This window comes from Ailuropoda melanoleuca, chromosome 7 (genome assembly GCF_002007445.2).
Source record: "Ailuropoda melanoleuca isolate Jingjing chromosome 7, ASM200744v2, whole genome shotgun sequence".
Taxonomy (NCBI): domain Eukaryota; kingdom Metazoa; phylum Chordata; class Mammalia; order Carnivora; family Ursidae; genus Ailuropoda; species Ailuropoda melanoleuca.
The window spans coordinates 966,369-979,335 of record NC_048224.1 but is presented as its reverse complement, the minus strand read 5'-3'; the positions used below and the strand labels follow the sequence as shown (position 1 = coordinate 979,335).

At 37.2% G+C, this 12,967-nt stretch overlaps 1 protein-coding gene across 17 annotated transcripts in view; it reads right to left on the bottom strand.

The window, feature by feature from the left end:
• The window catches only part of KDM4C (lysine demethylase 4C), a 502,429-nt gene that overhangs the window by 261,899 nt on the left and 227,563 nt on the right, over window positions 1-12,967 (bottom strand). The window contains exon 9 of one of the 17 annotated variants that reach the window (XM_034663846.1): window positions 2,816-6,814. The exons of the other annotated variants lie outside the window; for them this stretch is intronic. Within the exon in view, the coding sequence (XP_034519737.1) occupies window positions 6,710-6,814 (105 nt within the window). The 3' untranslated portion in view covers window positions 2,816-6,709. Of the gene's footprint in view, window positions 1-2,815; window positions 6,815-12,967 lie in introns of those variants that run through there. 17 annotated transcript variants of the gene reach the window in all.

The window sequence follows — 12,967 nt, the reverse complement described above, 5'->3', positions numbered from 1 at the left end:
TTACTGAACTACTGTTCTATCTCAAGCATTTCAATCTTCACATTCCATATCTTTTCAGAGAAGGACTGAAATAGCCAGTATTGTGTTTGCTTTTTATTGTTTAGTTTTACTGTTTTGTTAAATTTCTCAATATACTGAAAATATCCACTGGTTTGCAACAAATAGAAAAGCTATCATATGAAAGAAACTCCAAGAACAGAACTGCATAATTCTTAAAACATCAATAGTAGAAATGTTGGTAAGAAAATGTGTTCTTTCCTTCTTATTTCTATATCAAAGTTAGTACAAAAAGAAAGGTGAAAATCCCATTGCAACTCACAGGGAACACACATGCACCTCTGAGGGTAACTAGCAGTTCAGAAGGTACTATACATGTTATCCTGGGTAGACTCGACTTAATGGGGAAAGAAACACCTCCTCCCTAAAATGCAAAATGTCTTTGGAGTACTGCAAAACAAAAATTAGTTAGCACACAAAGTTGTGAATATACACATTTAGTCTCTCCTTATACACCACTGACAAGGTTATGCCCAAGCATAATACCCTTCAGATAGAAAAGGGACCAATCTTGTATACAGGTTTTCTGCACCTTCAACCTACTCCATTCACATACATCAAAGTGCATTTCTATTTTGATCTGTTGTCCTTGGCCAAAGTATCTGTGTTCCTTCTGCGGTGAATTCTGATGTTGGAAACAAAGGCGGAAGAAAAATTATTAAATTTTCTTACTACCTAGAGCCCACTGACAAGTCCTTGAAACAGAGTGACATTCTTCTAGGGACTCAACTGCCTTGATGTTAATACTTTCCTAAGGGCAAACTGCAACCTTAGCCTGACCACCAGGATCCTGTACGTCTACTTTAACATATAAAAATTCCTTTAGAAATTTCCTTTATCTCCAAACACCCCAAGATACGTGTTGGCAATCATCCCCCAAGCATATGGCCCACCAATATACATCTGAAGGGTCTCATGACTAAGGTTTTATTAGATGGTAATAAATGACCTTTTCCCAAGATAGCTAGCCCCCCTCAAGGTCCTGGAAGCCTTGCTTCAAAATTCCTTAGAGACTTATTTTATCCCTAACCCCCTCCCAACTTGAAAGTATATAATGGGCCACTCCTCATAACCCCATTTGCAGCTCTTTCTGCCCACAAGTCCTGTCCCTGTGCTTTAATAAAACCACCTTTTTTTTTTTTAAAGATTTTTTTAAAGAATGCCGGGATCACGCCCTGAGCCGAAGGCAGACACTTAACAACTGAGCCACCCAGGCGACCCTAATAAAACCACCTTTTTGCACCAAAGACGTCTCAAGAATTCTTTCTTAACCATTGGCTTCAAACCCAAACATCTTTCCTACATCAAATTCCAGGGCTGTGTGGGCTCCTATAACTCTGCCTCACAGAACAGCAGCTCACAGGGCATTCATTGCAAGAAATGCAAGCACTACCTGTTCTCATGTAATCTGCAGAATAAACCCAAAGACAAATAGGAGGCCTGTTAACCTGCACAGGAGGGGTCAAGATTGCTGCCTGCCATAGCCGAGCCCAGCAGTACACACTGTTCATCAAAAGGGGAAAGGGCAGCAAAATTCCCAGAAAAGGGCTACAAATAAGTGAGGGATGGCAGGAAGGGAAGAGTTGAGGTGGGGTAGGAGGAGGAATATGGCTGACAGGTCACAGGAAAGCACCGTGCAGACCCCTCCCCCTGCTCTGCCTGTGCCCTGAGAAAACCTATTCCCAAAGGTCACCTTTCACCTGCCCATTCTGTCCCAACTTGCTGGGGAAAACCTTGAAAAAAGAAAGATCAGCTGGCAAGGAATTTCAGAACCAGGTTCCCACCTTATTCACTCACAGACTTTTAAACTAGGGACCTGACCTACATCCCCAGACAAAATCTGGGGAGAGGTGCTGAAGAGTCATCACATCAGAGCTGGGGGGAGGGGGTTGGGTTGGGTTGAGGTTTCCTCTCTCCAGGGACTGTGTCCAGGAGCTGTACCTGCCCTTAGCCCTAGGTGGTGCAGATTCATAAATACACCTTTCAAATATCTCAAAAAAAGCTCTATAACAACAAAAAATTTAATTTAGATTCCAGATGTAATAAATTATTTTAGAGATCCAGGAGATTTGTCAAATCCCTCCTTTTGCTTGAAATATGAACATCTGTATACAACTGCTAATATTATTAAACATGCCTGATTTATCTAGCACAGGTAGGAAGTAAAATGTACCATGAAAAGGGAAGGCATGAATTTCAACTATTTGACACTATTAATTCCAACATCCCCTAACATCCTTGTTTACTCTCTTAATCAGGATATCCAATACATCAAAATCATTAACTTAACAGTTCACAGTCATCACTATAAATATTAGATACAGTTATATGCACTCAGGGATTATTGATATTTACACTCCTCTTTGAAGCTGAAAACAAGTAATTTAGCCAAAGCCTCAAATCTAGCCAATTATGTATCCCCTGATCTATCAAATTCTTCATCGTGGATATTTTCCCAAGCTACTGCTCTTGTCTTTTTCCCTTCATTTTAAAAGCACTTCACCAGTAGATCTACACTTAATTTTAAATAAATTCAGTACTTTAAAACCTATAACTACACGAAAAAGACAATGAGACATTTCTTTTTAGAAACAAACTTTCAATTTTTTAATTGCACATGTAATACTCAGTTGCTGTAGAAATATAATAAAATTGCAATCCCCTCAAAGATGATGATGATAATAAAATTTAATAAATATCTATCTATAATTTATAATACCTATGTACTTTTTTTTTTTTTTAAGTAGCCTCCATGGCCAGCACAGAGACCAACATGGGGGCTTGAACTCACGACCCTAAGATCAAGACCTGTGCTGAGATCAAGAGCCAGACACTTAACCAACTGAGCCAGCCAGGTGCCAATACATGTGCATTTTCAAATATAAAAAGGAAACTCTGCTATTTTGTAATCTGCTTTTAATCCTTGACAGTATATTACAAATGCCTATCAATAATCACACACCCACATCATTTTTCACACTGATAAGCATATCATGGATGGACGTACCATAAATTATTTAATCATGCCTCAGTTTTGGACATTTACTTACTACCATTTTTTTCAGTTTCATAATCAACACTATAAGGACTATTCAAGTAAGTACATCCTGGTGCAACCTTCTCTTTTCCACAGGACAGAGCGAGCGCATGCATGCAGGTGCCCTAAAGAGTGGAGAAGGGGCAGAGAGGGAGGGAGAGAGAGAATCCCAAGCAGGCTCCACCTCTCCCTCGTCCCCCCGCGGGGCCTACATGGGGTTTGATCCTACAACTCCTGATCACGACCCAAGTGGGAAGCCCAACTGACTGGGCCACCCAGGTGTCCCAAATTTTTCTACTTTAAATGTGGACTGACACTCAACAGTACCTCATATTTCTCTTCTATAAGATGGGGGTATAATACTACCTCTCTTACACAGCAGTTGTCAAAATTAGATGAATTCGTGTAAGTAAAGGTTTATATATGACACAAAGCAAAGACTTACTGAATTTTAGCTATGATAATTATTAATAAATTAAGATTGAGAGGTCCTTGGGGCACCAGGATGGCACAGTGGGTTGAGAATCTGACTTCTGGTTTGGATTAGGTCCTGATCTCAGGGTTGTGGGATCAAGGCCCACCTCCAGCTTGTGCTCAGAGTGGAGTTGGCTTGAGTTCCTCTCTCCCTCTTCTTCTGCCCCTCCTCCACGTTCGCTTGCTCTCTCTCGCTCTCTCTCAAATAAATGAATCTTTTTTAAAAAATTGAGCAGTTCTTTTCTTTTTTTAAAGATTTCACTCATTCATTCATTCATTCATTTTAAAGAGAGCGAGCATGTGCCATGTCAGGGGAGCAGTGAGGCGCAGAGAGGGAGGTAGATAGATGGGAGAGGAGGGGGAAGTTTTATTTTAAACATTTGTGTAAATTTTACATTATGGCCCCAAATTATATCAACATTTGACTAAATGTGTTTTCAATTCATTTTTTATTAACATTTAGGAATTACAACTACAGTTTAATCAGTTTAAGTAGTACAACTACAGCTTAGTATTAACCCACTATCTCTCATATAATACAAGTGGTATACATTAGTTGTTTATTTAGTTTGCAATTTTTCAAAATGCAGTTCAAATCTCAGTCTTTTCCTTCATGATATACAGCAATGGATCCCACTTGGAAAGTCCTCCTCAACCCAAGGAACAGATAAATATTCTCCTACATTTTCTTTCAATATGTTTAACATGAAATATTTCAGCCATATAAAACTTTGCTATGATTTGACAGAAATCTCAATTTATTTCCCCTTACCTGCCACCCATCTTCACCCTCTTTTCCTCTGTCAAACATACCCTAAAATAATGAAGCTTTTAAAATGTAAGCACATATTTAGCTACCTGTTTCATTAAATGATTTACTGCTATATTAAAAATACAAATGAAAACTTTTGAGTTTTAATTTTTTTAAGATTTTATTTTTAAGTAATCTCTACATCTGACATGGGGCTCAAACTTATAACCCCAAGATCATGAGCTACTGACTGAGCCAGGCAGGCAACCCTGAGTTTTAAATTTTTTTATTTTTTTCTGAAATGATTTTTATTTCAAAGCCTTTCTTTTCTACTCCAATTTATACCATAATTATATAATTTTCCAAGGCCTTTTACCTAATTTTTATTTACATGTTTATATTTTTCAATTAAAATTGCATACATTTAAGGTTTTTTTTATTATGTTCAAAATTGAAGACAATTCTATAATTTTTGGGTACAGCATTTAATAGAAGAAATCTTTGAAGCACTGACAGAGGCAAATACCCATCTACATCTTTGGTGATTTTTCATGGTCATTACTGAATAGCTTGAGTTTGTAAAATAAAATTTCTATCCCCAATATGCATTAATGTCAGTGGATGTGCTAGATCAGATAGTTATGACATGGCGGGATTAATATTAGAGCCGTGGGAGGAAAGAAATGTGTTGGAACTCTCAAGGCTTTCTGGCCTACATCAGAGAGAGCAAGTGCTATTCTTCGCAGCTCTCTGTCCCCTCTTCCTGCATCTACATATGCCTATCTGCTCCCTTAGCCACAGCCACGAATTAAGGACATCCCCTTCCACAAATGCAAAGCTGGGGTCAGGCAAAGAGTACTTACCCAGCAAATTAAAGAATTATATTTTTTACTTTCAAACATATTCAAGTAGCTTTTTGCATTTTCAAAATGCCTCATGTTCTTGCTTTATTTTACAAAGAAGGAGGTCAATTAAAAAAAAAAACAAGAACAAAACTAGGGATATTTTAGAAAAGCTGTCTCAGCATTTGAACTTTTCTCCAAGTAGTACAGTTTCTGTCTCTCTTGTACGACTGACTCAATAAAAATTTATTCCAGAACTACAGTCCGCTAGTATTCTCTGGACACAGCCCAAATGAAAACCATAGAATTAATATTTTGACCTATTTAAAGTCTCTCTGAACCCAGATGATAAGAATGCATTCCCCCACTGGGTACCTCCATAGTTTTATTCTGAAGGACAGTTAATAGCATGGCTGGCACGTATGTCAGTGGGAGCTGCCCAAGAAGGATAGGATATCAGATCTGCCCCCAGAAGTGTCATCATGGAACAAAGAGTCCACGCTTACAACTAGTTCCTGAGGTACAGGTGGGAAACAAAATGCAGGAATGCACTGACGTACTGCCATAGCACAATTTCACATGATGTGGACCCCAAACTGATTTTATAAGTTTAACAAGTGTCAACACTTCATGAGAGAAGAAACACTTATTACTCGACATGGAGGAGTCACTATTTCAGTAACTTATAATAATTACCTCATTTAGTCCTTACAACTAACATACAATGTATTATTATAACAACTCACAGAAATCTTGCCAAAAATGATACTACCTATAAATGACCGACCCAACTCAAGCTCAGTCTAAATTAAATGTCTTCTCTTCACAAGTTAATGCCACTTAATGTCCCCAACTAAGCTCTTTACCTTCACCTTCCAAAAGCTCAGCAAAGAGCAAGCTCAGCAGGTCTGAGTTATCTCAAGAGAATACTCTGTCCCTAAATGTTTGGTAGAAGCTCCCCTTTCTAAAAAGACTACTTCCTCACCCAGGAGGTTCATGGATGTGTTCTGCCCCCTTTTCCTTGCAAATAAGAGGAGCATGACGTGATGGGGTCTAAGTTGGGTCCTTCCACTGAAGCCCTTTCCTAGCTACACTCCATTCAAGTCCACCTCAGCGTGGAAGAAATGAGACCTGGAAGGTCTTGCACACACTGCTACTATCAGCTTGTAAGTCTCCCCCAGTAAATTTTATTTTATTTTTGTACTGTGTTTGTGAGCACACACTGCTCCTTTGCGCAGCAGCTGCACTACACAACATGTAGGGACCAAATCCATGAACAACTTGCAACAGACATGGGCGCACTGTATATTTATTTCACAAAGAAGAGCATTTCAATTTGATGATATTTTAGGCTAATGCACACACTTCCTATACATAAAATGAACATTTAAGAAACAACTAATCTAGAAGGGTTATAAATAATAGTACAAATATCCCTTACTACACTAAGTTACATTCATTTTTATCACCTTCTATTCCATATGAAACATATCAATTACAAATTTATAATCAATGAATATCTCCAATGTCTCCATATGTCAAATGAGGTCAAATGCTATTAGGAAAACACACTCTTGCGAAGACTTCGCAGGAAAAAAAATTTGTGAAGAGACACTGCCCTCTGCTGGTTAATGAAACACACTGTCCATGAATCTTTAATTTGAGAACAAAGTAATGAAATACATTAATATTTAAGCACCATGGTCCATGATACAATTTACAGAGTCTAATAGTGAGTTTTGATTATATGGGAATGATAAATACACACACTGTACACGTCTCAGCAAGAGCCAATATACAATTTCAGGCTCTTTTACTGCAACAAATACAGAACATCACATTCAATCTGCAAATAGTTTCAAAGTAAATGTCCATTTTCATTCTTTCAGCAATTTTTTAAATAATGTATATCAATGCTATTTATTTTCATTTTAGTATCAATGATGAATATCACCTTAGAGATCAATTAGTAACTACAGGATAAAGTTTTAAAGTCCTTAAAAGTACTATGAGCATGTACAGACACATATTTATCACCCTCCCCTACAGTGAAAATTTGGTTACAAACTAAATATCTTGAAGTAGATAAATTTCAGAACATCTCTACCACAAGCCTATAAGACACATGTAGACATTACTTTAGACCTGAAAACCATAAAGATAACAGCCTTGTAAAAAAAAAAAAAAAAATCCCAACAACAGAAGTGCATTCATTCCAGTGGCTATAAGCCATCATAATTAACCATTTGCATTCTACTATTTGTTTTTCTATTTACATATTTTAAGATAGTTTTTTAAAAAGATCACTTCACACTATATAAGATACTTACCACCTTGATTTTTGCTTTACAATATATTTTGAAGATCTTTGTCACATCAGTATATAGAGATTTAAACCCACTGTTTTTAACAGCTATACAGTAGAGATGTTCTAAAAATCTAGTCCCATCCTCTACTGTTAGTAACAATATTTTCACATTAGTGAAATGAGGGAAGTGCTATAAGTATCCTTGTTTAATCGGCTACAAGAATGGTTTCTAGGATTCCTAACCTTTATCATAAATCTCATACTGTCTCCATGAAATAAAATACACATATCAGTGCAGTTTTTATGTATGCCAAACTAACATTTAGATGCAACTTGATGTTAAAACTCACATGAGTCTACAACTGTACACAGTAACTATATAAAAATAGGGAATTTTTCAGTGACTCAAAGAGAAATCATTAAAAACCAAAGGCTAAACCTATACAAAGGGGGAAGTGCACACCATATATTTGTGAAAAATATTATGTGAGTACTCATATGTTTTTGACTATTTAAAAATATTCGGCCTCCATTAAATAACCAATAAAGCTCACAAAAATAGTGAGCATGTAACCCTAAGAATAACACACTTACAACCATATAGTATTCCATTGATCTTTCCTCTTTATATGGACTCCTACTTTATACCACAGTTAAAATCCCCAACTGAAAATACAAATAACTCTATAAATAGTACATTTCCTTGAAGTTCAACCTTCCTCATTTGTGTTCAGTAATCCATACAACTCTATAATTAGTTCTGCTGTGGGCTTAAACCATAAGATACAAATTGCATAAAATAGGCTGTTTTTCCTCCCTTCACTTAGCTATAAATTTACTCTGAAGGTTTATTAATGAACAGCACAATCACAAACACCCTAGCTGTCATCAGGTTCCTTCCTGTTAAATTTACTGAAGCACTCTATAGTCTGCACGTCTCCACAAGCATGCTTTGTAAAACCATAGATCTGCAGATTGAAACTGATTTATAATAAGTTTTCCCTGCTTGCAAACTGCCCAGTCCCAAAAGTCTATCATCCTCCATTAAATGTATAGCTCAGTGCATGAATGAATATTTAATTTATGGTTGTGCCTTGACTTTCTGTTGAATGCCCATTTCCCTCTCTGTCTTAATTCTATTTTCCCCAAATCTGTAGTTTCCTCACCCTTTGGTTTCCCAGCTTTTGACTCAAGTCAAAACCACTGTGTTTGGCATGGGTTTGTTTTCATAGCTATTATAGCTGGGAATAACAGGTAGAGAAACACTTTCTCTGTCTTTGCTTCAGAGACAAACCCACTGAAGCAGAAGGCCCAGAACTGCTAACTTACCCACTGAGGACCACTCTGTCCACAGACCCTACTGAGTAACTGAGACAAAAGGCAGCGGGGAGTTGAACACATGACATTCACTGAAAAAAATACCTTCGACAGTTGTGCCTGTTTGGCTTTGTCCTGTGGAGTTTCCACAAATAAGAAGCACCATTTATTTACTTCAAAGCTGAATAATTATAAAGTCTCAGAAAATATATCTAATTCAATCTGCTATGGTGTCAATCAGTTTCAGAAGGTAAATAGAGAAAATAAAGGGGGGTATAGAGGAGGGAGAGGCTCTCTTGAAATGAAATAAACACAAGTCTAATAAATCTAAACTCTTCATGTGCCTATTGAAACTCTAGGTTTATAAACTTCCTAACCTCAGAATGTTTCTTTGAAACACAGTGAATTGCACGGTCCAAATTTTCTTTATAAGTAACCACATCAGTTATTCAGTATAGACTTCAGACTCTCCACTGCACAATTCAAAGACTGGATACTTTTAGTAATATGGATCTAAACTTCCAGTTCCTTTTCTTCATTTTTGCATACACTGACTAGCAAAGTCACCAATATGAACAAAAAGTGAAGTGTAACAGGAACGGAACAAGAATCTGTGCTCAGCACCAACATTTTTCAGACCAGCGCTGAGTGGCTGCATAAATCAGAGACTGATTTAGCTTTGCCACAGACACCATTCATCTCAACAGCACCAGCAAACACATCTGTACAGTAATTGGACAAAAATGTACCATGAACTGATCATAAAGAATCTATACCAGAAATGCCTTCTAAGATGCATTCCACTGACATTTACACTATACTGTAAACCTATGCACAAATCTAAGAACAGCAGTTTATCTAGTAAGATATCTTGGTCATGCTTACTCAAACTAAACATTTTAGGGCTTAGGATTCAGCATTAATTTTGAAGGTGATGGGCAGTAAGCAGCACCAAAACTCAGGAACACCTCTCCAACATTCTTTCTAATAAAATGTGAAATACTAAAGCATAAAATACATTTTCTAAAAATTATGACCATGTACCTAAATGAATGTCATTTTAGAGACATAATCTAATCAATTTCAGAACTTTCAACATTCAACATCAAGTAACTTACCAAAGCCCCACTTAGGGGGAAAATAAGTAACAGAGAAGAGTTTCACACAGGAGCTAAGAAGGGTTTGGAATACTGCTTTCTTAGAAATCTTTTCCCTCATCAATTCCTTCAATCCCCTGCCAAGACAGCCTCCAATGTGTGTCCTTACTGGCAGATTAATGCTGCATTTGTTCCTCAACTCAACTCTAGCACATACCCAAAATAGAAAAGTTTGCATTAGACTTTTTAAATATAGATAGTATATGCTCTTTGGTTGTTTGATTTTAAGAATGACATAAAATTACGGGGTATTTTAAGCACCATCTGCTCTCCTGCAACAATGGGCAATAATTTCCTAATTGTCTTACTTCATGTGCATGCTTTAAATCTAGAGTATCCTTTATGCATATTGCAGTTGGTATTTTCTTATTTTATGTAGCCCTTCTTTTTTTAAATTTTTTAAAAATTTATTTATTTGACAGAGAGAGAGAGAGCACAAGCAGGGGGAGCAGCAGAGGCAGGAAAAGCAGGCTCTCTGCTGAGCAGGAAGCCCAAAGCAGGGCTCGATCCCAGGACCCTGAGGTCATGACCTGAGCCAAAGGCACACGCTTAACTGACTGAGCCACCCAGATGCCCCATTATGCAGGCCTTCTTGCCTATGTGTGTATTTAGAAACCAGGCTGGGTTTTATCCCCACTTTGTGTCATTCCTATTTCAATTTCCCATTATCATAGAACTGTTGACAAAAGTCATTTAGTTACTTTTTCCTATAATGTATTCCAAATTCACTGGGATAATCCCTTATGAAGCCAAAGAAATGCAATTCTAAAGAAACTTATTAAAATTTATATGACCAATCCAATCCTTCAAATATGAGAACAAATTAACAATGCTATTATTCAATAAAACAAAAACACTGATGGCATTAACCCTCTTCCAGAATAAACTGTGGTGGAATAAACTGAGATGGCGGGTGCAGGCAGGGCCCATCAACAAAGACAGGGCTGGAAACATGCAAGTGCACCAGGTCCACCTAGCCATCTGCTCTGCATGAAGGGAATGAAAGAGAGCAATGAACTAAGGCATTCTTTTTCAAAGTCCTGATTTGTTAACAAGATCTGTGCAATGAACTCGCATGCACTACTGTGGTTCTATGATGCCCTTCAGAAAAAAAATCCACCACAAACCACCTGTCATACTCTATGGGGACAAGCTACAAGATTTTTCTAATAAATGTCTATATTCCAAAAATGTTTGACATGCATAATGAAAGATACATTAAAAGGAAAAATGTTAAAAGGAAAGACATTAGAAAATAATGTTTACAATATTAATCCAATTTGTGTGGATTTTTAAAAAGATATAGACTTATACTGATATTCTTAAAGGGATATGCAAGTTATTCACAGGCTTTACTTTAGGGAAGGGACTGTCAAGGGTGTCATTAAATATTTTTCTGTACTCTAATTGTTTTTTAATATATGGACATATATTAATTTTTTATTTTATTTTTATACATTTTAACAATGAGTATCTGGGTAATAATATTAAGAGCCATAGTGATTTCCTTTCAAACAATTTTCTGTAAAATTAAAAGGATTCTAGTACATGGACACACCATAATTTACTCCATATTCCCATTTATCACTGGACATTTTAGTTATAATTCAATTTTTGCTGACAAAACTGCACTACAACAATCATTTTTGTCAATGAACTTTTGCCTGCATTTCTGATTATTTCCTAGGAGTGGAAGAATGGGACAAGGGCATGGAGATGTCAAGGGCTATTGATGCATATACCTACCTGCTTTTTAGGATGCTTATACCAATTACACTGCCACCTAACAGAAATGCAGAGCGCTCACTCCAGCAGCTACATTCTCATGAGCAATGGAAATTTTCCTTTTATCTTTACTAATATGATAAAAAGAAATCCTTCACTATCACTTTGAATAATACTGAAGTTTGAACAACTTTTCAATTTTATTTACCTGCAAAGGAACAGGTTTTCATGCTATTCTAATAATTATCAGAACAGTCCAAATTTTAAAAAATTAATACTTACAGGATGACCCAGAATATACATTCCCCAAAATTGGAAATACTCTGCCAAGATTCACTAGAATTATTACTAGGCCTTATAAAAATATCTGTTATGAAAATTTAAAAAGTTGCTGGAGACTACCTACTTTTGTATCTTAACTTAAATAAAAACCTGGAGTATATGAAAGCCATGTGTGGACGATGAGTCAAACTTAGCAGGAATCTCTAATATCCATGATGGTTTTCTTTCCAGGGATTTACAACACATGGTTTTTCAGATTCAACACAAGGCCCAAGAGCTACAGTATGCTTTTGAAGACATAAGCAACAGCCCCTCCCCATACCTCCCCTTAGCACTCTGGCCCACAGAACCCCAAGCACTGCTGGGTGATGTCACTTCTTTTCATGCTGCCCTCGTATTGGCAGAAAGTTAAGAGTGAATGAATGTGAGAAATCAGTAGAAATATATAAAGCAATCCATCTCCCCAGCGGGCTTTTAGCACTTATCCTGCAAATACTATCCCCATAGCCACAGTTTCTCAGCGCCTCAGGCCTGAAATCTGCCAGCCTTCTCCAAATTAGTATCAGGGAGTTCCCTGACTTAGAAATGACCCATGATGGATCGCTTTTTTAAAATGTTTTCAGTGAGAGAGACATGGTGCTAGATGAATGCACCAGCTACAGCTGCCATCCTCACCACAGGCTGATGAGGGGAGGGTTAAAGCCCTCCTTACAGGTAGGAAAAATGTGGCTCACAGAGGCAACTTACACAGTAGCCCAACACAGAACCAGAATTCTAACACAGGTCTGTGCGATTGGGTTGGTTTTTTGTTTACCTGCACTCAAATTTGCAATCAAAACTCCTTTTAAGGAAGGAAGTACCACAGAGATGGAGCAATGAACATTTGTATCTCTGACAAAGTTATGAAAAATAAAACACTGGCCTGCTTTCTCTAGACTTGGAGTTTAAACAGAACCAAAGCATGGACTTTAAGCTAGGCCCAAGGCCCTTATGACTGCAGGCTGCAGACTTCAGTGG